The sequence below is a fragment of the Oryctolagus cuniculus genome, chromosome 2, assembly GCF_964237555.1.
Source record: "Oryctolagus cuniculus chromosome 2, mOryCun1.1, whole genome shotgun sequence".
NCBI classification, from domain to species: Eukaryota; Metazoa; Chordata; class Mammalia; order Lagomorpha; family Leporidae; genus Oryctolagus; species Oryctolagus cuniculus.
In genome coordinates this window covers 35625551-35653313 of record NC_091433.1, presented here as the reverse complement: position 1 = coordinate 35653313, position 27763 = coordinate 35625551, and the positions used below count along the sequence as shown (strand labels likewise).

General features: G+C 40.4%; 1 protein-coding gene across 1 annotated transcript in view; it reads right to left on the bottom strand.

Moving 5' to 3' along the window:
* The window catches only part of SLC30A9 (solute carrier family 30 member 9), a 75808-nt gene that overhangs the window by 47322 nt on the left and 723 nt on the right, over nucleotides 1-27763 (bottom strand). Inside the window, exons 2-4 of the mRNA XM_002709279.5 lie at nucleotides 16373-16531; nucleotides 2417-2473; nucleotides 877-976 (exon numbers count right to left, since the gene is read on the bottom strand). Coding sequence (XP_002709325.3) covers nucleotides 877-976; nucleotides 2417-2473; nucleotides 16373-16531 — 316 coding nt within the window. The remainder of the gene's footprint in view (nucleotides 1-876; nucleotides 977-2416; nucleotides 2474-16372; nucleotides 16532-27763) is intronic.

Below are 27763 nucleotides of genomic sequence, written 5' to 3'. Positions count from 1 at the left end.
GCCCAAGCACTTGGGCCATCCTCCACTGCCTTCCCGGGCCACAGCAGAGAGCTGGTCTGGAAGAAGAGCAACCGGGACAGAATCCGGAGCCCATATGGGATGCTGGCGCCGCAGGCGGAGGATTAACCAAGTGCGCCACAGCGCCGGCCCCACAAAATTCTTTTAAGAACTAAATGTGAAATGGAATAGTTTTACACCAGTGTTCTTACTGTTATTTTAAATATTATGAAAATCATAAAAGTTGTAATAGGAATACTTATTTCTAGGTACTACACCATGGTGGGTGTGATCTTGAAGGAGGCAGGGGAAGAAGTAGATTACCTGATTTCTCCAACTAGCCACAAAGGAGGGAGAAAAATTTAATTCATGGCAATATTAAATTCAATAAATCTTTAAGGCTATAAAAATATTATTAACAAAAGATACCACAACAGAAGTAAAATAACTTAGTCTCATTAGAAACTATATTTGGAATTTGAATATTTATAAATATAATTCACAAAATTACTCAACTTTGCTATTAAAAAACTTTAAAAAGTAAAATATACGATATGCAAATAATCTTATTGATAACTCTGCAATGCCACTGTATAACAATATAATGCTCAAGATTCTGTATGATACAGAAGTTTCAGAGAACTTGATACTGTGATTTTTAAGACCCTAAGAACAGAATTGCTCAGGTTAAGGGAGAATTCAGTTTAGTCACCTGACAATTGTAACATTTTTGACTGAATAAAAACATTTCTTCAATTTAGAAAGAAGTCAGCAGTAAATGTCCACATATGAATGGCAGCAGGTGACACATTAAGAAATAAAATGGTTATCTGAATTATTTAGATAGATACACTACTACATTTTTAAAAATTACTATACCTGGACTTCAGGCAGAACTCATTTATCGCTCGGACCCCCGTGATGAAATTATTTTGAGTATATTTAGATCCATACTCCCTCTTCTTAAGGACTGCTTTGACTAAACAAAAAAAATAAGAAAATAAATATACACGCTAAAAGGTGAATATATATGATGATACTTTAGTGAGTTCACTAATGAATTATATTTAAAAAACTAAACATTTTCCTGATGCATTGAATGATACCAAAAAAAAGAATTATCCCAGTACAAAACAGGGTGGAATTATATTTGTACCCATCTAGCTTTTATGTCCATAATTCATCTAATATTGATGACAAAATGCCAACCCTTTGTCTAATGGTTACCTTGTATAGGTATTTTCAGTCTGACTAAATCAACTTAACATAATTTAAATTGCTTAGGCTCTAACTAAAAATGAACTGGAGTTTTAATTAAATATTATAGGCTAGTTTAGTGTTTTTCACATTGTGGGGTGAAATCAGTATTTTATAAAAAGTGAAAACAGGTGGGGCCGGCGCCATGGTGCAGTAGGTTAATCCTCCGCCTGCAGTACTGGCATCCCATATGGGCGCCGGTTCTAGTACTGGCTGCTCCTCTTCCAATCCAGTTCTCTGCTACGGCCTGAGAAAGCAGTAGAAGATGGTCCAAATGCTTGGGCCCTTGCACCCACATGGCAGACCAGGAAGAATTACCTGGCTCCTGGCTTCGGATCGGCATAGTTCTGGCCGTTGCGGCCATTTGGGGAGTGAACCAACAAAAGGAAGACCTTTCTCTGTCTCTCCCTCTCACTGTCTATAACTCTACCTCTCAAATAAATAAATAAATAAAATCTTAAAAAAAAACAAAACAAAAAAACAGAAAATAGAGTATAATATATAATTAAGAATATGAACTGTTTTGTGAAAACTTTTGTTTTGGTTATATATAATAATGTATATAAGGCATTATTTAAATGGACTACAATAAAAAATTTTTAAAGTTTCAGACTAATTCACAAAATGTAACAAAACTGAAACTAACAAACAATTTTATCAGTCAAACATTACAGGGTATGCATGCAAAATACTACCTTCTACTGAATCATTTTCCTGTTATCAACTATCATATTGTCCATAAAAAGGCCAGAGACAACAGTAACAAAATACCAACTTGGTAATCAATTTGAGTCTGCTAGTTATAAATGATAGAACACTGCTCTATGTTAACAAATCATTATTAAGTGAGGCTTTGGTCACATTACATAAAAAAATAACTTAAGCAAACATCTGAAGAACAAAAGCAAAACAACAAGAAGTTCTGCTTCAAACTATCATCTATTTATTTCACATTCTACTCTGCCACCTATTAATTCATAGTTTTCTGTTATATTTCCATGCTGAAAGTAGACTAAATCTTTATGGTCAATCTACTTAAATAAAAGTAAAAATGAATTATACCTTAGAATAATAGAATTAAAAAGAGCTCCCTATATACTAATATTATGTATTTAATTCAAAACACCAACATAATGAAAAATAGTATAAAATGGATATTTACCTCTTACTTGGAGAGGTTCTTTAAGTGGAGCTTTGAGTTCTGCGCCCATATTTTCTGCTGTAAAGTTTATTAAAACAAATTTACATTATATACTTTCATACTAACCTATAAACTTAATTAATGCTCACCAACTTGATCTAACAATGTGTAAAGACAGATAAAATATCAACAGACTGTGTTGGATGTATCCTAAGACAGTAAGAGTAAACATAACAAATGCTATTTATTCCCCCTCATTAATAGATTAAAGAAAAAACTATAATACCATTTCAGAATCTAAAGAAAAAACATATAACATATCCAATATTCAAAATTCAAAGCATATAACAAATTCAATTTTTGATGAAAATCACAAGCCCTTTTAGAAAACTAAGACAAAAAAATTTCCTTAAAGGATAAAACAAACATAACAAATATTGCACTCAATGGTGAAAGTTTATAGGCATTCCTTTACAATAAAGGAAAAACAAGTATACACAGTTTTTCCACTTAGAACTGTTCTAGAGATACTTAGCAAAGAAAGGATGATTATTAACTGTCCCAGGGTCCTGGAACAACCAGGCAATCTCCACCCACTTCCCCTCACCCCACCCCAGCCTCCAAAAAAGAACAAAAAAACCATTAAATAAAATAAAAGGAACTGGAATTTGTCTCCAATCATAAACAAAAAACAATTCCAAGCAGAGTATTCATTTATATGTTAGCACTTTTATAGACTCATAGTAGACACTGAAGAATATTTTTACAGCACAGAAAGATTTCTTAAACAAGACATAATCAATCACACAAGAAAAAATGAATAAATGCTGCTAAATTAAAATTCAAAACATCTGTTCATCAAAGAATCCCATTAAAAAGGGGAAAAAAAACAAAAGCCTCAAATACGAAGAAGATATTTCCAACAAACAAAATCAACAAAGGATTACTATCAAAAATACTTAAAGAATTCTTCCAAAAAAAAAATTCTTCCAAAACAAAGATAAATATCATAAAAAAAAGCAGAAGAAAAACTTCCACAGAAAAGGAAATATAACCAATCATAAAAATATGAAAAGATGTCTGACAAATTGTTCACAGAATCCAAATGAAACTACAAAATGCTATTCACAACCATCAGATGAGGCAAAATGAAAATATGACAAAATGTAATGTTGGCCAGGGTACAGAGCAATACTTTCACTGCTTGTAGAAAGAGGGCACAGGGCAGAGGTACAAATGCTCAGAACAGCAACGGTGGAAACAGCCCAAATGTTCATCAGCAAGGGGCCAGATACAGGAACCATGTCCTAGCCATACAACATTTCATACAGCAGTGAATAATAAACCTAACAGCTATCTTTGAGATCTTACTGTGTGCCAAGCACTACTCTAAGCACTTAACAACTCATCAACTCATTTAATTCACAACTGCCCTGAATAGTATGTATTATAATTCTCTCCATGACAATTACTGAACCAGACACTATACCAATATTTAGGAAGAATCTTGGCAACCAAATTTAATGAAAAACTAAGTCACAAAAGAATACAAACAATAAATTATCACAACAAAGTCCGAAAACAAGCAAAACTAAACTAGCAGTGATATACTAATGTGTAAAGGGACTCTCTTTTTTAAATCTTTAAACACAAAATTCGGGACAGTCACATGAACACATGGGGCAAAAGGAGAGTGAGGGTATGACCACGAAGGGACGGGTCTCAGATTGAGCCCTAAATTCCAGGGTATTAATTTTATTCTATTTTCTAACTTACATATATTTGTACATGATTATATTCTTTTATATGTATCAAATTCTCATAGTGAAAATCTGTTAAAACATCCTTCCTTATATTTATGTCATCAATTAAATAAAATAACATGTCAAAGTCCATCAGTAAGAGCTAAAATTCAGTAAGCATTTAACACATGCCATGTCTTGTCCTATGTACTTTATGTGTATTATTTCATTTAATACTCACAAAATCACTGAGAGATAAGTACTGGTGTCTTCATCTTTGTGAGGAAACTGAGGCACAGAGAGGGTATCTTAACTTCCCTCCAAATCACACAGCCATTATTTCCTTACTATGAAGAGACTGGAGCAGAAAGATTTCTCTAACTTCCCTCAAATCACATAGCCCGTATTTTAAGCATGGAACCATGGCAGGATTGAAACTCAAGCTATTTTGATTAGTCTCTGCTCTGAACTATTGTCCTATGTTGCTTTTGCGTCTAAAATAATATCAGTGCATTTTTCCTAGGTGAAAAAAGAAGAGGATGGAAGCGAAAACCAGATTAGCAACATGGAAACTACTGGAGCTCAACAGGAGCAGGTTTTTTTTTTGTTTGTTTTTTGTTTTTTGTTTTTTGGTTTTTTTTTTTTTGACAGATAGAGTTAGACAGTGAGAGAGAGAGACAGAAAGGTCTTCCTTCCGTTGGTTCACCCTCCAAATGGCCGCCACGGCCGGAGCTACACCGATCCAAAGCCAGGAGCCAGGTACTTCCTCCAGGTCTCCCATGTGGGTGCAGGCACCCAAGCACTTGGGCCATCTTCCACTGCCCTACCGGGCCACAGCAGAGAGCTGGACTAGAAGAGGAGCAACCGGAACTAGAACCCGGCGCCCATGTGGGATGCCAGCACCGCAGGCAGAGGATTAACCAAGTAAGCCACGACGCTGGCCCCAGAAGCAGGTTCAACAGAAGAGTAGGGACAAAGGCAGAGGGCTGAAGAGAGACTGGAAGATGAATTGGAAGCAGGACCTGGACTTTCTGTAAGAGCTGGAGAGCACAATGGGATCAGGAAAAACTGATTGTATTTTACGGGGATATGGGGATGATGGAGGAGAGGGAGAAACTGTCATACAGTAGATTAAGGAGATAATCACAAAAGTCTTCAAGCAGATGAGATAGTAGCAGTCCCAGAACATGAGGGAAATTTCTGAAAACATGCCATGAAACAAAAATTAACTATGTTTCCATATATTTACAGTAATGTGGAACCACCCCTGATTGTCGTAATTTGGCCTTGTGCCATCCTACTGTTTTCACTTATCGTACTTTTCCCTTCCTTTTATTTTTATTTCATCTTTCCTGCCATCTGTTATACTGATAACATTTTCTATATCATCCTACCACCCACACCCTAATGGGAGGTTTGGAATTTCTAATATTACATTTCTATTATTTAATTTCACATATTTTCCTATAAATCCTTCCAGCCATCTGTAAAGTATTTAGTAACTCCATCTTCCTCTGGAACAACCACCACAAAAAAACTCTTTTGGAGTAGGCCTACATCCCTTACTGGAGTGCCTGAATTCTAGTCTCAGCTCTATTTCCAATTCCAATTTCCTGCTAATGCATATCCTGGAAGGGAGAAGATGATGGCCCAAGTGCTTGGGCCCTGACAGCCACAAGGGAGATCCAGACTGAGTTCCAGACTCCTGGTTCTGGCCTGGCTCAGCCCCAGCTTTTGTGGGAATCTGGGGGCAAATCGATAGATGGAAAATCTCTCTTCTCTCTATCTGCCTTTCTAAAAATAAATTTTTAAACTGAAAAAAGAAAAAAAAAACTTTTGACCTCCAAAAACCTTCTATCTCATTATTCTTAAAGGTTTAATATTTAATCTTAAGTGAAAGTTCATTATTTTTTTTTATCTTTTATTTAATGAATATAAATTTCCAAAGTACGTCTCATGGGTTACAATGGCTTTCCCCCCCATACCGTCCCTCCCACCCACCACCCTCCCCTTTCCCACTCCCTCTCCCCTTCCATTCACATCAAGATTCATTTTCGATTATCTTAGTATACAGAAGATCAGCTTATTATACCTTAAGTAAGGATTTCAACAGTTTGTTCCCACACAGAAACATAAAGTGAAAAATAATAGATGATTTTTTTTTAAATGATGATGAAATCAGATCAGACCTATTGTCATGTTTAATCCCAGTGAGAGTCAAGTTGGGAATTGATAGTTTCTTTTTTTTTTTTTTTTTTAACAGAAGATCAGTTTAGTGTACATTAAGTAAAGATTTCAACAGTTTGCACCCCCATAGAAACACAAAGTGAAATATACTGTTTGAGTACTCGTTATAGCATTAAGCCTCAGTGTACAGCACATTAAGGACAGAGATCCTACATGAGGAGTAAGTGCACAGTGACTCCTGTTGTTGACTTTACAAATTGACACTCCTGTTTATGGCATCAGTAATCTCCCTATGCACCAGTCATGAGTTTCCAAGGCTATGGAAGCCCCTTGAGTTCTCCGACTCTTATCTTGTTTAGACAAGGTCATAGTCAAAGTGGAGGTTCTCTCCTCCCTTCAGAGAAAGGCACCTCCCTCTTTGAAGACCTGTTCTTTCCACTGGGATCTCACTCACAGAGATCTTTTTGCCAGAGTGTCTTGGCTTTCCATGCCTGAAATACTCTCATGGGCTTTTCAGCCAGATCCGAGTGCCTTTAGGGCTGATTCTGAGGCCAGAGTGCTATTTAGGACATCCGCCATTCTATGAGTCTGCTGAGTATCTCACTTCCCATGTTGGATCACTCTCCCCTTTATTTATTCTATCGGTTAGTGTTAGCAGATACTAGACTTGTTTATGTGCTCCCTTTGGAAAGTTCATTATTTTTATCAATAGTTACTTTCACCAACACATTTTATTCTTGCTCTTCATTATTTCTTTTACAGCTCATACCTTCTATCCCTCTGAGCTTATTCTGGTTTTCTTTTTTGCTTTTTTTCTTAAAGATTTATTCATGGGGCCAGTGCTGTGGCACAGTAAGTTAAGCCTCTACCTGTGGCTTAAAATCACTTCTATTCAATTTGCTGCTTGTAACAGTGAGATTGAAGAGTTAAATGATTATGATTTAAATTTTCTCCAGTTACAAAGCAAACAATTTCTAAAGCATCTTTATCTACAGTATATACTCCCTACAAGTTTACTTTGGGAAACAGTAGGGCAGAGAAAAAGGGAAAGGGGATGGAGTGATATGTTCTCCACACTCACCTAGGGCCTGAACAACTGAAATTTGTCACCAGTTTCAGAAACAGATCTTTTCCTTTCCACAGTTCAAAGCCATTTAACCAAATCACAGAAAATGAGCTGCTATAAGATGACTATTTTTGGATATTCTCCTCACTACCAACTGTCTAGATAGTACTAAATATATACTGTTAAGAAGCACAAACAACTAACTGGTTCAAGCACATACATGAATACTTATTTGCATGCTATCATTTTAATAAACTCATACTGCATCATTGGAGTAGAATCTTTATGATTTCAATAAGTAACCAAACATTCTATCCACGAATATCCCTAGACATTTGTTTTAAGCTCAAACCCTGGCTGTTTGCCACACATCTGCTATCATTATCAAAATTAAAACTAATTTTACTAAAATTTAAAACATCTGACTGCTCCTTAAGACCTTAAGGGTTCCTTGGCAAGTCTCTGCTTCTTAATGAGCTGTTCCTGGCTTTCTCATGCGATCTGAATTATTCAAAAGTCAATCTCAAACCCTTAAAAATAAAAATTATCTTTCAATCAAGCAAGTACTTGCTGTCTATCTGATGGCTAACAAGATCTAATTTGGTCTAAGCAAATCTTGAAAAACTGAGCCCAAAATAAAACTGTCAATAAACAATGCATTTGTAATATAAGAAAATTAACCAACATTTTTATTCCACTTAGCAGAGAAAAAAAGAAACCTAGTCACAGATTACAATTTCAAGGATCCTATATAATGGAACTGACATTAAGTATTTTTGTCGGGGTCTATATTTACCTCAGAAGAGAACTGTAACATCTTTTACCGTTAATGATCACTTGCTTTTTCTCCCTTAACTATGTTTTAACAAAATGCTTACTTCTGGAACTTAGGGACTCATTACTACACTCTCTATTCCTTCTTCCCCTAATATCAAACTCTCCATCAATATTTAACCCAGTAGTTCTCCATAATTACAGGACAAAGAGAAGAAATCAACTAAAACTGCACAGCTAAGCACAAAGAAAGGACGTGGCTTAGGAAAAAGAATAAAAAACAGAACTAGTTAACATGAATACAGGTTTCTCAAAGGATGTGTAAAATCTTCCCCTGTGAAACACATCTAACTAAAGGAAAGATAGTCTTGCAATATTTATTATTCTCCCAACACCACATACTCCTTGATTCTTCCCGGCCACTCCTTAGTTTTCCTAGCAAGCTCCTCTACTTCCACCTGCCCTTCAGTCATTTGAGAGATTTTGCCCTAGAAGATCTTACCTCCTCACTTTAAACACTCTCCTTGCACTGTCTGTTTCACCGCCTCAGCTACCAGATGTGTATAGCTAAAAACTCCTAGTTTCATCTCCAGCTTAGAACTCTATGCAATCACTCATTTACAAACATTTATTAAGGCTTTACTATGTGTGCAAACTATTGCTCTAGACACAGAATCTTGCTTTCATGGGGCTTGCGAACAAGTAGAGGAAGAAGAAAAAATAAAAATATTAAAAGGGATGGCATAAAAAACATCAAATACCCAGTAAAAATAATAGAATAAAAAAGGAAGGAGGGACCAACATGGGAAGCAGTCTGCACAGTAGACTCCTAGAATGACTTTCACAGTAAATAACACTCTGACCTCAGAATCAACCCATAAGGCTTCCTGGTCAGGCTGAAAGGCCTGCAAGAGCATCTCAGGCATGGAAAGACAAGACTCTGTGGAAAAAAAACAAAAACAAAAAAACACCCTACACGGAGGATCTCTGCAAGACCTCACAGGAAAGGAAGGGTCATCAAAGAAGGAGACACTCTTCTCTGAAGGGAGAGGAGAACATCCTCTTTGCTTATGGCTGTGTCCAAACAACGACGGAGTCTATGGTCACAAAAGGCCTCCAAAGTCCTGGCAGCTCACAACAAGAGCCTCGGGTGATCACTGATGTCATTAAAAAAGAGTGTTAATTGTTAAAGGAACAACAGTAGTCAATGTGCACTTGCTCCCCAGGTAGGACCTCTGTCCCTATTGAATTGCAATACGAGAATCAACTGCAAATTCTTTTCCTAAACTGTACTCTTTATGTTGTGTGTGGGTGTGGGGGCAAATTGTTGAACTCTATGATTAGCATAGAGTTGGTCCTCTATATATAAAGTCATACTAAAAATGATCCATAATGAAGAAGGAGATGGGAGAGGGAATGGGAAGTGGGAAGGGAGCATGTCGGGGGCATGAGGGAAAGAACCACTGTATTCCTAAAGTTGTATCTATGTAAAAATGCACTCATTAAGGCCGGCGCCACAGCTCACTAGGCTAATACTCCGCCTGCAGCGCCAGCAACCCAGGTTCTAGTCCCAGTTGGGGTGCCGGATTCTGTCCCGGGTGATGTTCTTCCAGTCCAGCTCTCTGCTGTGGCCCGGGAAGGCAGTGGAGGATGGCCCAAGTGCTTGGGCCCTGCACCCGCATGGGAGACCAGGAGGAAGCACCTGGCTTCTGGCTTTGGATCGGCACAGCGCACTGGCTGCAGCACACCAGCTGTAGCAGCCATTTGGGGGCTGAACCAACGGAAAAAGGAAGACCTTTCTCTCTGTCTCTCTCTTTCTCTCTCTCTCTCTCACTGTCTAACTCTGTAAAAAAAAAATGCATTCATTAAATAAAAAAAAAAAAAAAATTGAAAATAATCAACCAGGATTACCTATGCAGAGATTTAAATGAAGGTAATGTTGAAGATTGAATATGTAGCTACTTTAGATCAGTGATTTAAAAGTGCCTTTGTGCCGGCGCCGCAGCTCACCAGGCTAATCCTCCACCTTGTGCGCCAGCACACCGGGTTCTAGTCCCGGTCGGGGCGCCGGATTCTGTCCCGGTTGCCCCTCTTCCAGGCCAGCTCTCTGCTGTGGCCCGGGAGTGCAGTGGAGGATGGCCCAAGTCCCTGGGTCCTGTACCCCATGGGAGACCAGGAGAAGTACCTGGCTCCTGCCATCCGATCAGCGTGGCGTACCGGCAGTGGCGGCCATTGGAGGGTGAATCAATGGCAAAGGAAGACCTTTCTCTCTGTCTCTCTCTCTCTCACTGTCCACTCTGCCTGTCAAAAAAAAAAAAAAAAAAAAAAAAAAAAAAAAAAAAGTGCCTTTGTGAGGAGAGAACGATACAATATGGCAATATGGGAAGCGGGATACACAGTAGACTCATAGAATGACAGATGTCCTAAACAGCACTCTGGCCTCAGAATCAGCCCTTAAGGCACGCGGATCTGGCTGAAGAGCCCATGAGAGTATTTTAGGCATGGAAAGCCAAGACACTCTGGCAAAAAAAAAGAAAAAAGAAAAAAAAACACCCTATATGAAAGATCTCCGTGAGTGAGATCCCAGTGAAAAGAACAGGTCATCAAAGAAGGAGGTACCTTTCTCTGAAGGGAGGAGAAAGCTTCCATTTTGACTATGACCTTGTCTAAATATGATCAGAGTTGGTGAACTCAAAAGGCTTCCATAGCCTTGGCAACTCATGACAAGAGCCTAGGGTGATCACTGACGCCATAAACAAGAGTGTCAATTGTTAAGTCAACAACAGGAGTCACTGTGCACTTACTCCTCATGTAGGATCCCTGTCCTTAATGTGCTGTTCAATGTGAATTAATGCTATAACTAGTACTCAAACAGTATTTTACACTTTGTGTTTCTGTGTGGGTGCAAACTGTTGAAATCTTTACTTAATATATATTAAATTGATCTTCTGTATATAAAGAGAATTGAAAAATGAATCTTGATGTGAATGGAAAGGGAGAGAGAGCGGGAGATGGGAGGGGCACAGGTGGGAGGGAAGTTATGGGGGAGGAGCCACTGTAATCCAAAAGCTGTACTTTGGAAATTTATATTTATTAAATAAAAGTTTAAAAAGTGCCTTTGAGAGGGAGGTGCCTTTCTCTGAAGGGAGGAGAGAACCTCCACTTTGACTATGACCATGTCTAAACAAGATAAAAGTCGGAGAACTCAAGGGGCTTCCATAGCCTTGGAAACTCATGACTGGTGCATAGGGAGATTACTGATGCCATAAACAGGAGTGTCAATTTGTAAAGTCAACAACAGGAGTCACTGTGCACTTACTCCTCATGTAGGATCTCTGTCCTTAATGTGCTGTACACTGAGGCTTAATGCTATAACGAGTACTCAAACAGTATATTTCACTTTGTGTTTCTATGGGGGTGCAAACGATTGAAATCTTTACTTAATGTACACTAAACTGATCTTCTGTAAAAAAAAAAAAAAAAAAAAAAGAAAAGAAATTATCAATTCCCAACTTGACTCTCACTGGGATTAAACATGACAATAGGTCTGATCTGATTTCATCATCATTTAAAAAAAATCATCTATTATTTTTCACTTTATGTTTCTGTGTGGGAACAAACTGTTGAAATCCTTACTTAAGGTATACTAAGCTGATCTTCTGTATATTAAGATAATCGAAAATGAATCTTGATGTGAATGGAAGGGGAGAGGGAGTGGGAAAGGGGAGGGTTGTGGGTGGGAGGGACGGTATGGGGGGGGAAGCCATTGTAACCCATGAGTCGTACTTTGGAAATTTATATTCATTAAATAAAAGATAAAAAAAAAAAAAAAGTGCCTTTGAGGAGGTCAGTGTTGTGGTGCAGCAGGTTCTTGGCATTTGTGACACCGGCATCCCATATGAGAGTGCAGTCCAAGCCCCAGCTGCTATGCCTCCATTTCAGCTTCCTGCTAATATGCCTGAGATAGCTGCAAGTAACAGCCCAAGTACTTGGGTTCCCACCATCCATGTGGGAAACGCAGATGAAGTTCCAGGCTTCCAGACTTGGCCTGGCCCAGCCTTTGGCTGTTGAGGGCCTTTGGGGCGTAAATTAATGGACAGAAGATTTATTTTTCTTTCTTCCTCCCTCCCTTTCTCCCTTCCTCCCTTCTTTTCTTTCTCTTTCTTTTAAACACTCCCCTTCCATATTTAAAATTACCTCTCCCTCTCTCTCTCTCTCTGTCTCTCATGATCCCACCTCGTTGCTGCCTTTCAAATAAATAAATACATAAAACTTTTAAAAATTACCTTTGGGCAGAGCTGACATTTAAACTAAGATGCAAATGACCAAAAGAGGTCAGTCACGAAGAAGGAGCACCTTGGAAAGAGAACACAACCAGAGCAAAGGCCCTATAACAAGAATAAACCAACAGAATGGTTTGGCTGAAACCTAATGCATAGCTACACAAGTTGTAGAAGAAAATGGAAAGGAATGTAGTGGCAAAAATCAGCTAAGAAGGGTTTCACAGAAAGGATAATGAATTTTGAATTTGATTCCAGCAGTTTAGGCTTTGTTCTGTGGGCAACAGGAAGCCAATGGAGGGTTTTGATCAAGGAAGTGACATGACATAGTTGTCAAAGACCCCACTGGTTATGTGAACAATGTATTACAGAAGGGCACGGGGAAGCAGGAATCCCAGGGAGCAGGCTACTACAGTAATCCTGTAGATTGCTGATGTCTCAGAGAAAGAGAGTTGTAAGTGTTAAGAGTGTTTTAGTGTTAAGATGTACGACACTGTGGGGGCCAGCGCTGTGACGTAGCAGGTAAAACCATTGCCTGCAGTGCCAGCATCCCATTTGGCACTGGTTGGAGTCCCAGCTGCTCCACTTCCCATCCAGCTCTCTGCTACTGCCTGAGAAAGCAGTAGAAGATGGCCCAAATCCTTGAGCCCCTGCAGCCACATGGGAGACCCAGAAGAAGGTCCTGGCTCCTGGCTTTGGGATCAGCCCAGCCCCAGCCATTGGAGCCATTTGGGGGAGTGAATCAGCAGATGGAAGATCTACCCCTCTCCCTCCCTTTTCTCCTCCCTCCCTCTCTCTCTCTCTCTTTCGCTCTGCCTCTGCATCTCTGTAACTCTGCCTTTCAAATAAATAAATAAATCTTAAAAAAAAAAAGAGATGTATGACATGACTTCATTTGTTGGATACCACCACCCTACTGTTCACTGTATTATCTCTTAAGATATCTCATACGGATCTATAATTCAGACACCCAAAACCAAATCATCTCATTAAAATATGCTCTACCTTTGGTATTTGTAATTTTACAAATCAATGAAATCATCTGAATAATTGCCGAACTCATAAAACCAAACATTATCCTTTACTTAACCCTCTCATTCATCCCTCAAATTCAATCAAGTCGTAATTATTCAGCTTCTAAATTTCTTGAGTTTGTCTATTCCTTTAAAAAAAAGTACTGCCGGGGGCCAGTGCTGTGGCGTAGTGGGCTAAGCCTCTGCCTGCAGTGTTGGCATCCCAAATGGGCACCAGTTCTAATCTCAGCTGTTTCACTTCCAATCCAGCTCTCTGCTTATGGCCTGGGAAAGCAGTGGAGGGTGGCCCAAGTGCTCAGGTCCCTGCACCCATGAAGGAGACCGAGAAGAAGCTCCTGGTTCCTGGCTTCAGATCAGACCAGTTCTAGCTGTTGTGGCCATATGGGGAGTGAACCAGCAGATGGAAGATCTTTCTGTCCCCCTCTCTGTCTGTAACTCTCTCTCTCAAATAAATAATTTAAAAAAAAATTTTTTTTTTAAAAAAAGCACTTCCATTAGCCTAGCATAGACCTTCATTTGTACTTCCTCTAATCTCCCTCCATTCCAATGTCTGCATTTTGCATCTGATCAAGAATTTCCTCTATATTGGAGTATATTAAGTAGAGAAGATTCATTTAATTTTTTATTTTTTGATTTATTTCATTATTTGAAAGGCAGAGTGAGAGAGAGCCATCTTCCATCCACTGGTTCACTCCCTGAATGGCCACAACAGCTGATCTGTGTCAGGTCAAAGCCAGGAGCCAGGAGCTCCCATATGGTCTCCCATGTGGGTACAGTGGCCCAAGTATGTGGGCCATCTTCTGCTGCTTTCCTAGGTGCATTAGCAGGGAGCTGGATAGTAGTGGAGCAGCTGTGTCTCCAACCACCGCCCATACAGGATACTGGCATTCTATGGCACAACACTGGCACCACCCCTCCTTTTATAAAAAGATTTATTTTAAAGAGTTATGGAGAGAAAGTGAGAGACAGAGAAAGAGGTCTTCCATCCACTGGTTTACTTCCCAGATAGCCTCAAGGGCCAACGCTGGGTCACACAGAAGTCATGGGCTTCAACTAGTCTCTCATGTTGGTGCAGGGGCCCAGGGACTTGGGCCATCTTCCAATGCTTTTCCAGGCACATGAGCAGGGAGCTGGATGGGAAGTGGAGCAGCCAGGACTTGAACTAATGCCCATACAGCATGCCGGCCCTGCAGGCAGTGGCTTTACCCAGAACTCCACAGTGCCAGGCCCAAGTTCCACCTCTTATATTGCACTTTCAAAACTACCAATAACACCACCAGCTCTTCTACTCACTAGTCTAGGCAATTTTACCGCCTTTCTCCACCATTTACCAGCTCAAAACCCACCCTTCTTTAACGTTAAGGCAATAGGCTTGTCTGTGCTTTCATGTTGGGTAACCAGGAAGAAAAAAAACTCCCCTAAAAATCCTAAGGATAAGTCAGTACTCACACAGGTATGCAGTCTGAATTCATGCTATCAATGCGGTCTAAGAAATCTAAAACTGAATTTAATTTACCATGGTCCCAAGTTGTTTCTCAAGCAGTAATAGAAGCAAAAGCAAACCCTCTACACAAGAATGAATCTTCAGTTCTTCAATCCAAACATCAAATAGTTTATCAAAAAACTATACGGAAATGAACAATATGGCTACAAAATAGATACGGTATCATGAATGAGCAAGAAATAGAGGAAAAGGAAAATATAGAGAGAATCCAAAGGTTTCATAAAGTGGAATTTTCAGTCACAAGATACAAAATAGCTGTTTAACCTAAGATAATAAAACAGAAATTTAATTGTATAAGCAAGGAGTAAAAGACTAACCAAGTAAGGTGATAAACAATTTCTAGGAATGAAAAATATAACCACTAAAAATATATACAGCAAAAATTATACCAAACTATAAGGAAAGCACACTAAACCTACCATCACAATATGAAATGCCAACATCTCTCTTGATAATAATGGATTAAATGAAGAACATAGATGTGAATAAACAACAAAAACTGGAAATGACACATATCAACTCTGAACCAGCAGTTAAAACACTCACTGTAGTCAAGCACATGAGGGCTATTTAAAAAACTGACCAAGTGATAATCCAAAACTTAGACTCAACAATTATTTCAAGACTGAATCACACAGCCCACATTGTTTTTCAATACAGTGAAGTTTAATACAAAATTCCATCTATCTGACAATTTAAAATCATACTTTAAGGAGTCAAAGAATCACAATGTAAATAAGAATACATTTATAATTACAAATAATTAAAAGATACTACATATCAAAACCTGTGGGATGTATTATCATGGTTTAAATGCCTACTTCAGAAAAAATATCAATGAGTAAAGTATCCAATTGATATTTAATAAAACAATGACAGAATAAACATAAAGAAAGAAGAAAGGAGACTATCATTAAAGAGTAGAAATTAACAAAATAAGAAACAAACATGCAACAAAATGATTCAAAGTAAAAAATTAATATTTAAAAAGATAAAAGACAAAGCTCTGGCAAGATTACTCAAGAAAATAACAAACATCTTTGGGAATGAGAAAAGGATATAACTGCACGTGCAACTGAGAGTAAACATGAGAATATCCATGAATTTTATGCCAATAAATTTAAAATTTAGGTTAAGTGGGAAAAATCATAGCAAAAAAAAAAAAAAAAAAACAAAAAAACAGAACTTACGAAAACTGTGTAAAAAACAAATAGAAAAATCAAATTAAGCCAGCAGTTTAATAGCTCCCACAAGGAAAACATCAGTCCAGAAAGTTACAAGTTCTATCAAACATCCTAGGAACAATTTTACACAAAGTAATTCAGCATACCAAAAAAAAAAAAAAAAAAGAAAGAAAGAAAAAGAAGAAAATTTAAAACTGTTGACATACCTGTTTCATCAAATGATGGCACTTTTTCCACTCTGGGAGATTCAGATCCCTGTCCTTCTTTCTGGGTATTTGTAGAGTACAACTTTACTTGACTTAGTGTACAAAGATATGGGTGACTACAAGGAACTACATTTGCAAAGCTTCCAAAATTCTGCCATTCTAAAAGAAAAAAAATTATTTTAATTTCAAACAAACTCACAAACACACAATTTCAAGCCATCCCTCCAATGGAGGTATTTCTGATGACCTCTAGATACAGAAGGACTACAATTTGTAAGAAGGAAAATATTCCAATTTTCTCTAATTTGTAAATTTATCTATACAAAACCTTTAAAACATATATAAAAATCAAACGTTCATATTATTCAGACATTCTGAAAAGTCTCTGGAACATAAAAGATAATCTTTATTTTATATGCTGGTTGCATGCCCAAAAAAAGGTTAGCATAAAATATTTTTCAGAATAGAAGACTGGAGGGAAAGGGTGGTCAGGAGGGCATCGCACTCAAAATAACCATGAATCCTCCTTCTAGTTGCTGGAGATGAACTGCTCCTTCATTTCGGAAGCAGTAAGTGAATATTAATCAGTCATTCATATTGTCACTGATTTTTAATTAGATAATTAGACCAACATTTGGTGAGATGCCTCAGTATAAGGGGATTTTAACTAAGGGAAGCCTAGGAGACTAATCACGAAGCACTTCAGCTGCTACATCTGGGTTGACTGTGGGCTTGGAGGGCTAAAACACAGAAGGGGAAAAACAGAGTCCACAGTTGCACCAAAGTGGTAGAAAACTAAATCTCTACTTAGAATTTCTCTTTTTTTTTTTCCTTCAAGATTTATTTATTTGCTTGAAAGGCAGAGCCCCAGAGAGGCAGAGAGAGAGAGAGAGAGAGAGAGAGAGAGAGAGAGAGAGAGAGAGAGATAGGTCTTCCATTCACCAGTTCATTCCCAAGATGGCCAACGGCCAGAGCTGTGCCAATCTGAAACCACTAGCCAGGAGCTTCCTCCAGGTCTCCCATGTGGGTGCAGGAGTCCAAGGACTTGGGCCATTCTCTATTACTTTCCCAGGCCACAGCAGAGAGCTGGATAGGAAGTAGGGCAGCCGGGACTTGAACTGGCATCCATACAGGATGCCAGTACCGCAGGCAGCAGCCTTACCCACTATGCTACAGTGCAGGCCCCAAGAATTCCTCTTTTTAAAAGAACTCAAAAACTCTGTCTAGATATGATTCATATATTTAGGTAAAATAATGAAATTATATCATTACAGATAGCCAAGGTTTTCCAAGAGTGAAGTGTTGGGTGTTTAAGAGCTGAAACTTTTCTGCCGGCGCTGCGGCTCACTAGGCTAATCCTCCGCCTTGTGGCGCCGGCACACTGGGTTCTAGTCCCGGTTGGGGCGCCGGATTCTGTCCCGGTTGCCCCTCTTCCAGGCCAGCTCTCTGCTGTGGCCAGGGAGTGCAGTGGAGGATGGCCCAAGTGCTTGGGCCCTGCACCCCATGGGAGACCAGGAGAAGTACCTGGCTCCTGCCATCAGATCAGCGCGGTGCGCTGGCCACGGTGGCCATTGGAGGGTGAACCAACATCAAAAGGAAGACCTTTCTCTCTCTCTCTCTCTTTGTCCACTCTGCCTGTCAAAAAAATAAATAAATAAAAATAAAAAAAAGAGCTGAAACTTTTCTCAGTAATTAATAATGATCTTATAAAAATGTTAATTTGTTTTGCGATTTTTTTTTTTTAAAGAAAGGCCAAAGTAGAGGCAGAGAGACAGAGATCTTTCATCAGCTGGTTCATTCCCCCAAATAGCTGCAATGGGCAGAGCTGGGCCAATCTGAAGCCAGGAGCCATTTCTCCTACGTCTAATCTGGATGGTAACCTATCACTTAACTCTGGCCTTTGTTTAGATTGTGGACAATTAAAACAAAAAACAAAGAAAAACATCCTTTTCTAACCCATGTAAACTGACAATTAGGTCTACTGTTATTTCTACAACAACGATAAAAACAAAAAGATTTCTTGCAGTTTGAGTTTACTAATTTCAGGTCTAGAGTCAAGCTTGTATCTTAAATCTTCCAGATGTCAGTCCCTGTACTTAGTCTACTTAAGTAGTTTTTCTCCCCAGTTTTTTTTTTTTAAGATGTATTTATTTGAAAGTCAGAGTTACACAGAGAGGAAGAGTCAGAGATCTTCCATCCTCTGGTTCACTCCCCAGATGGCCACAATGGCTAGGGCAGGGGCAGGGCCAGGTCAAAACCAGGAGCCTGGAGCTTCTTCCAGGTTTCCCACATGGGTACAGGGGCCCAAGTACTTGGGCCATCTTCCGATGCCTTCCCAGGTGCATTAGCAGGGAGCTGGATCAGATGTGGAGCAGTCAGGACTCGAACGGCACCCATACGGGATGCCAGTGTCATGGGCAGCAACTATGCCAGAATGCCAGTCCCTTTCCCCAGAATTTCTAAGGCACTGCCATACAGAAAACTAAATAGGGAGCAGGCTTTGACCTGGCCACTGAGACGCTGATCAGGACACCTTCATCTACACTGGGGAGAACCTGAGTTTGAGTCCCAGCTCAGGCTCCTGAGTCTACCTTCCTGGTCATGCAGGGACTGGGAGGCAGCAGTGACGCTTAAGTAGGTGGGTACCTGCCACCCATGTGGGCGACACAGATCGAATGCCCAGCTCCAGGATTCAATCTGGTCCAGCTTCAATTGTTGCAAGCATTTGGGAAGTGAACAAGCAGACGGAGGCCCCTCTCTCTCAAAAAAAGGAAAAAAGTTATTTTAAAAAATGCTACTGGTGAAATATCTGGCTTATGCATAATTTTTACTTCAAACTTTGTATTTTTCCATGTTTTTTAAAGCTTAAACTTTTCTTTAAGTACAAATAAATCCATCGCTAAATTATCTGGAACTTCATCAAGGTTTTAACTAACATCATCACAATTTGTGAAAGCCTATGTAATACTGATACACTGACTATGTCCAGGTTACTTTTATCCTTTCAGTGAGTCCAAAGTGCACCAAAATCCCTTTTATCCGTAACCATCTAATAAGCAAAAGTGTGACTGTGACCTAAAGAGAGTAGCTCAGCCTGGTGATCTGCTGACGATGTGGTTTTTCTCCAAAACAGAGAAAAGAAACAGGAGATGCTAAGAACCTCCTGCACCGCGTCCTGGCACAGAACTCCACAGCCTGGTTTAATTCTCTTTCTTGACATTTGCTTAGAAGTAAAAATAAAAATAAAAACATTTAACCAAGGGGAGCACGCGGCACAGCAGTTAAGTCCCCACCTGGGACATCTGCATCCTGTATCAGAATCCCTGGGTTTGAGTCCTGCTCCATTTTTTTTTTTTTTTTTTTAAGATTTATTTATTGACTTGAAAGAAAGAGTTAGAGAATCTTCCATCTGCTGGTTCGCTCTCCAGATGGCAGCAACGGCCTCGGCCAGCCCAAAGCCAGGAACTAGGAGTTTCATCCGGGTCTCCCACATGAGTTGCAGAGGCCCAAGAACTTGGGCCATCTTCTGCTGCTTTCTCAGGTGCATTAGCAGAGAGCTGTATCAGAAGTGGGACAGGTCCGACAGCTGGGACTAGAACTGACCATCATATGGGATGCTAGTATCGCAGGTGGCAGGTTAACCCACGCACACCACCACCAACCCCCACAGCTCCACTTTCAGTAAAGCCTCCTGCTAATGTACAGCAGGTGATGGCTCAAGAACCTAGGTCCCTACCACTCTTGCAGGCGACTCAGAATGAACTCCTGGCTCCTGGTTTCCACTGGACCCATGTCTTGCAGGCATCTGGGAAGTGAACCAGCAGATGGAAGACAATTCTCTTTCTGCCTTTCAAATTAAAAACAAATTAAAAAACCCAACATAGTATTTACCAAGTACCAGGCATTGTGCTAAATATTTTAACTACATTAACACATTTTATACTCTAAAACATATCTTGACTCCATCTGCTCCTCTCCACTGCACTGCTAACTGCCATGGCCTACATAACTACTACAGCCGCCTAATGCTCTTCTCCCCACTCCTCTTGGCAATCCACTCTCCACAGAGAAGTGATTTTTTTTTTTTTTTTGACAGGCAGAGTGGACAGTGAGAGAGAGAGAGAGAGAGAGAGAGAAAGGTCTTCCTTTTGCCGTTGGTTCACCCTCCAATGGCCGCCGCTGCAGCCGGCGCACCGCGCTGATCCGATGGCAGGAGCCAGGATCCAGGTGCTTTTCCTGGTCTCCCATGGGGTGCAGGGCCCAAGCACCTGGGCCATCCTCCACTGCACTCCCTGGCCATAGCAGAGAGCTGGCCTGGAAGAGGGGCAACCGGGACAGAATCCGGCGCCCCGACCGGGACTAGAACCCGGTGTGCCGGCGCCGCAAGGTGGAGGATTAGCCTATTGAGCCACGGCGCCGGCAGAAGTGATATTTTTTAAAACTGCCTTAAACAAACAAACAAACAAGAAAACCTAAGGCCTAAAAGACTCTAATAACTCCCAGGTGTCTGCCTCATCTTACTCCAGTCATAGCAGGTTTGTTTCTGCCCCAAAATACTGCTCGCTAATCTTACAGTTTCTCTGCTCTGCCCAGATTGCTGTCTCCTCCAGATATTCACTGGCTTGTTCATTTCTGTCACCTCCCAGAAAAGCTGGCATCCCAGGCAGTCTATCTAATGAAATGGCCTCAGCTGCTCCTTTCTAGCCCATCACCCTGTTGATGTGGCTATGCTTTCCTCGTTCTGGTGCCTGCCCCATACAGGTGCACACTATGTCTTGTTCAGCACCACTGCACTCCCAGCAACCACAGTGCCTAACACCCACTGGCTGGATGATTCTCACTCAGGAAAATCCCCTGGGGCACATACTATGGTTAGCTTCATTTTTAGCAAGTATAAGAAATTCCATCATGAACTTCTACACAGAATCAGGCTGACAGCCTGCTAATTGAAAGAGGAGAAAAAGAGAACAGAAAAGTATAGTATATAGCACTTAAAGATCTCCCTATCTCAAATTGTTGATGGGGCCACTGCTGTGGTGCAGTAGGTTAATCCTCCACCTGTGGCGCTGGCATCCCATATGGGCGCCGGTTCTAGTACCGGCTGAGCCTCTTCTGATTCAGCACCCTGCTATGGCCTGGGAAAGCAGTAGAAGATGGCCAAGTCCTTGGACCCCTGCACCCATGTGGGAGACCCGGAAGAAGCTCCTGGCTCCTGGCTTCGGATCAGCACAGTTTTGGCCATTGCAGCCATTTGGGGAGTGAATCAGAAGATGGAAGATCTCACTCTCCACCTCTCTCTCTCCTTCACCCCCTATCCCTGACACTCTGTCTTTTAAATAAACAAACAAATCTTTAAAAAAAATTTTTTTGTCAAATGAAGTAGGTATAACTACATAAGTATGTGCTCCATGCAAAGTCAAAGAAGCTTAAATATACATATGTATACACATATATATATTACACACAGACACAGTAACTTTTATAGAAGAAGTGGGGGAAGGGGCAGGCATCATGGCACAGCAGGTTAAGCTGCTACTCTAGACACCACATCCCACACCAGGGTGCCTGATTCAAATACTGGCTATTCTGCACTCCCATCTAGCTTCCCACTAATGCACCCGGGAGGCACCAGATGACGTCCCCAGTACTTAGCTTCCTGCCACCCACAGGAGAACCTGGATAGAGCTCCTAGCTCCTGGCTCTGGCTGGGCCCAGCCCTGGCTGTTGTTAATATTCGGGGAATGACCCTGCTTTTCCTCTCTCTGTATTACTCTGCTTTTCAAATAAACAAATAAACCTTAAAAAAGGGAAAAAAAAAAAAGGGTAGGGGCAGGGGTGTGGTAGTAAGTAAGCTGGGCCACTGCTTGGGACACTCCCATCCCATATTGGAATGCTGGAGTTAAAGTCCTGGCTCTCTTGCCAATCCAGCTTCCCATTAGTGTGCACGGAGGGATGCAGTATGTGATGGCCAAAGTACTTGGGTTTCTGCTACCCATGTGGAAGACCAGATATAGTTCCAGACTCCTGGCTTCGACCTGCCCCAGTCCTAGCTGTTGTGGGCATAGGGAAGTGAATCAGCAGACGGATGATCTCTCGATCTCAATCTCTCTCTGCCTTTCAAAAATGAAAACAAATTTTTAAAAAAGAAGCATATGTTTACTGCAGATAATTTCAAAAACACCAAAAATTTTTAGAGAAATTATTGTTAGTATCATAGTAAATATTCTTACTGCATCTTTTTCTATAGTTTAATTACTACAATAAGAATATTTTCCTGTCATGTTCTTCTAAAAAATGGTTTTATATATATTACCAACCCATAAAAATATACCATATTATAGTTTCCAATTTTTCTTAACTATAAATATGCTATCAGATTTGTTTAATAATGAACTTCTGCCCACATTCCAATATTTATCTGATTATTTCTTTAAAGTAAGTCATTTTACAGGGCCAACGCTGTGGCGCAGCAGGTTAAAGCCCTGGCCTGAAGTGCCGGCATCCCACGTGGGTACCGGTTCTAGTCCCGGCTGCTCCGCTTCCGATCCAGCTCTCTGCTATGGCCTGGGATAGTAGTAAAAGATGGCCCAAGTTCTTGGGCCCCTGCACCCACATGGGAGACTGAGAAGAAGCTCCTGGCTCCTGGCTTCGGATCGGCCCAGCTCTGGCCGTTGCTGCCATCTGGGGAGTGAACCATCGGATGGAAGACCTCTCTCTCTGTCTCTACCTCTCTAACTCTTTCAAATAAATAAAATAAATCTTTAAAAAAAAAATAAAGTAAGTAATTTTAAGTAGAATTGCTAGGTCAGAGAACATGAACTTTCTGAAGTTCTCTTTACACAAAGAATAACCTCCAATGATTGGTGACAACTACCTGAGCACCAAAAAGGAAACCTGTTAAAGTGAAATGAACACAATGAGAAACGGTGACTTGATCAGCCCTTGCCCTGACTGTTGATGAACAACTTAATACGTTATCCCTCTTAGTATTTTTTTTTTGTTTATTTGTTCTACTTAATAATTTTGGTTGAATACTGTAATCAATACACAATTCTTCTTAAGTGCTGAAACTTAACTGAAAAGTGACTGCTGTTAAATATAAGAGTGGGAATAAGAGAGGGAAGAGATGTGCAATTCGGGACATGCTCAAGCTGACTTACCTCAAACGGTAGACTTAGAAACATACCAGGGGATTCCAATTTAATCCCATCAAGGTGGCATGTACCAATGCCATCTCACTAGTCCCAGTGATCAATTTCTGTTCACAATTGATCATAATGATAGGACTAAGAGCCAAAGGGAGCACATAAACAAGACTAGGTCTGCAAATACTAGCTGATAGAATAAAAAAGGGAGAGAACGATCCAACATGGGAAGCGAGATACACAGCAGACCCATAGAATGGCAGATGTCCTAAACAGCACTCTGGCCTCAGAATCAGCCCTTAAGGCACGCGGATCTGGCTGAAAAGCCCATGAGAGTATTACAGGCATGGAAAGCCAAAACACTCTGGCAAAAATAAAATAAAATAAAATAAAATAAAATAAAATAAAATAAAATAAAATAAAATAAAATAAAATCCCTACATGAAAGATCTCCGCGAGTGAGATCCCAGTGAAAAGAACAGGTCATCAAAGAAGGAGGTACCTTTCTCTGAAGGGAGGAGAAAGCTTCCACTTTGACTATGACCTTGTCTAAATATGATCAGAGTTGGTGAACTCAAAAGGCTTCCATAGCCTTGGCAGCTCATGACAAGAGCCTAGGGTGATTACTGAGGCCATAAACAGGAGTGTCAATTGTTAAGTCAACAACAGGAGTCACTGTGCACTTACTCCTCATGTAGGATCTCTGTCCTTAATGTACTGTACATTGTGATTTAATGCTATAACTAGTACTCAAACAGTATTTTTCACCTTGTGTTTCTGTGTGGGTGCAAACTGTTGAAATCTTTACTTAATATATGCTAAACTGATCTTCTGTATATAAAGAGAATTGAAAATGAATCTTGATGTGAATGGAAAGGGAGAGGGAGCGGGAGATGGGAGGGGCACGGGTGGGAGGGAAGTTATGGGGAGGGAGGAAGCCATTGTAATCCATAAGCTGTACTTTGGAAATTTATATTCATTAAATAAAAGTTAAAAAAAAAAATAACCTCCAAAAGTACTGTTTGGAGAGCAGGCATCTAGTCTACTGGATAAGCCATCAATTCTCATCAGAATGCCTAGGCGTGTGCCCAGCTGATCCAATTCCAGTTTCCTACTGATAGGCAACCATGAAGGCAGCAGCTGATGGTTAAAGTAATTAGGTCCCTGCTATCTATGTGGGAGATCTGAATTGAGTTTCCAGCATGGCCTGCCTCAGCCCTGGCCATTGCAGGTAACTGGGGAGTGAACCAGCAGACAGAAACTGTCTGCCTTTCAAATACAAAAACTGTATCATCCAGCTATATGTTCCCCATCAGTAGTAATAGAATTCCTGTTTTACTGCACCCTCAATACAAAGCAAAACCATCTGGGCCAGCGCTGTGGCTTAGTGGGTAAATCGCCGCCTGTGGTGCCAGCATCCCATGTGGGTGCTGGTTCAAGAGCCGGCTACTCCACTTCCGATCCAGGTCTCTGCTATGGCCTGGGAAAGCAGTAAAAGATGGCCCAAGTCCTTGGATCCCTGTACCCACATGGGAGACCCAGAGGAAGTTCCTGGCTCCTGGCTTAGGATCAGCGCAGCTCTGGCTATTGCAGCCATTTGGGGAGTGAACCAGCAAATTAAAGACCTCTCTCTCTGCGCCTCTCCTTCTCTCTGTGTGTAACTGATTTTCAAGTAAAATAAATAAATCTTAAAAAAAAAAAAAAAGCATCATCATTAAGAAAAACAGCTCATCCAAGCTAGGCAGTGAACAGTAAGTGAATATGAAACATGTTTCCATTGTTTTGATCATCTGAACTTCTTTATTGGCTCCTTATTCATTTCCTTTGCCCATTTTTCTACTGGAATGTACACTGGTTTATAAAAATTCCTTTAAAATTAGGAATACTAACTCCAGTTAGTAGTCACTCTATACAGTAGACCTTCAGTATATCGAGCACTCGAAGTAAGATTAATTGGAGGGGCTGGCGCCATGGCTCACTTGGTTAATCCTCCACCTGCGGCGCCGGCATCCCATATGGGCGCTGGGCTCTAGTCCTGGATGCTCCTCATCCAGTCCAGCTCTCTGCTGTGGCCCAGGAAGGCAGTGGAGGATGGCCCAAGTGCTTGGGCCCTGCACCCGCATAGGAGACCAGGAGGAGGCACCTGGCTCCTGGCTTCGGATCAGCGCAGCGCCAGCCATTGTGGCCATTTGGGGAGTGAACCAATGGAAGGAAGACCTTTCTCTCTGTCTCTCTCTCTCACTGTCTATAACTTTACCTCTCAAATAGATAAAAAAAAAAGTTATAAAAAAAATTAATTGGGGCCGGCGCCACAGCTCAATAGGCTAATCCTCCGCCTTGCGGCGCCAGCACACCAGGCTCTAGTCCCAGTTGGGGTGCCGGATTCTGTCCTGGTTGCCCCTCTTCCAGGCCAGCTCTCTGCTGTGGCCAGGGAGTGCAGTGGAGGATGGCCCAAGTGCTTGGGCCCTGCACCCCATGGGAGACCAGGAGAAGCACCTGGCTCCTGCCTTCGGATCAGCGCAGTGCGCTGGCCACAGCACGCTGGCCGTGGCAGCCATTGGAGGGTGAACCAATGGCAAAGGAAGACCTTCCTCTCTGTCTCTCTCTCTCACTATCCACTCTGCCTGTCAAAAAAAAAAAAAAAAATTTAATTGGAACTGAAATACGCCGGATTGGATTTCACACGTTAGATTTTGATAAAAAAAAAAAATGTTACATAGCTCTTTAATTCTTATTTTGATTACCTGTTGACTTTTTAAAATATACTGGGTAAATTATATTATCAAAATTAATGTTATCTATTTTCACCAGACAACTCAAAATTACATATTCTTTGGATAGCACCGCTCTAGAATACTGTTTTCCTCTTCTGTCTTTGTAAATTCTCATTTCTCATTCAGAAGTACTCAAATCAAGCAATCCTTTCCTCAAGGTTGCTCTCTCTTCTTTACCAGCTTCTCCTAGTCACATGGGCATTTTAGAAACATAAAGACTTTATTTCTTGACAAAGAAAGACATGTATTTTTGGATTTTTTCCCCAAAAAGTTTTTCAAATAGTCTTTTCTTCTCACATATTTCCAGCAAAATAGCATCCTTTTCCTAAATGAGTTTTAAATTCCACCATAATTTTGGTTGCCTTTTCAGAAAAATGTTTCAGTATTAGTCCAATTAAATTTTCACAAACATGGTTATATCAAAACTCTGTTTTTAAGTGTGAAAACACATTTTAGCAATAAACACTCCAAAGAACTGCGCAAAGTCATTCTGTCTGGTGAGATAGGTAATTATTATATTATCTGTGCTTCACAGACAGATGAGACAAGGAGCCTATAATCTTCAACATGATGACAGCTCCAGAGAATAGGGATTACAAATTACACTATTTCAACTCCTTTCTATCAACATTTAACGGGCAATTTGGGCTACATTTAACAGTCACTATATGTAATGTCAGTGTAAAATGCCAAAATTGATTGGTCAATAGAAGGAATTTCATTTAGAAACTTTACTTGGAGGTTTTGGAGTACAGTATATAACCAAATATTCATTTCATTCATAACAGAACCAAGCATATTGCCAAAACAGGAAAACTCAACAGCTATAATTTTATCACTACCATAAAGCCCTAAGAACAGTTCAAATGAATCGGCCTGAAATCTGAAGAGCCAGCTTTTATTTTTTTACAAACAAAAGATGGAGACTATATTCTGCCTTATTTGCACAGAGTAAGAATTACTCTGCACACTACTTAAAAAGCTTTACTGACTACAGCTTCTGATTTCTGTTGGGAGGTCACAAACATGCTACAAGTTTTTTTTTTCAAACATAAATTTCTGTTAAATGCTTCTATGAATACTGTTTGCCACCCCAAGAATCTGGGAGGAAAAAATCAGGCTTGGGTTTGGTTCTGTCTTCTCCCTCAGCGTTCCCATCACTTCTCAGTGCCAAGCCATGGCAAAAAAGAAGGTAAACTGGTGCAGAATTCACAAGTCCGGTGTTATTTTTGGAAATTCTGAGACGACTTAAATTGTCAGAAAAGAACTGAAGGAGAGGGAAGAAAATTCTTGCCCAACAGCTCTTTCTTCTAGGTTATAACTGCAGAAGGCACCTTTTCCCCAAAAGAACTGTTCCGCGAACTGTAGGGTTTTGCGTTTTGGTCCAAAACCGGGCTCAAAGACCGCACGATACCTTCACACCTTTTAAGGAAGACGTTTAGTAGCGCCTCCCTTCCTTCTGGGACATTTAA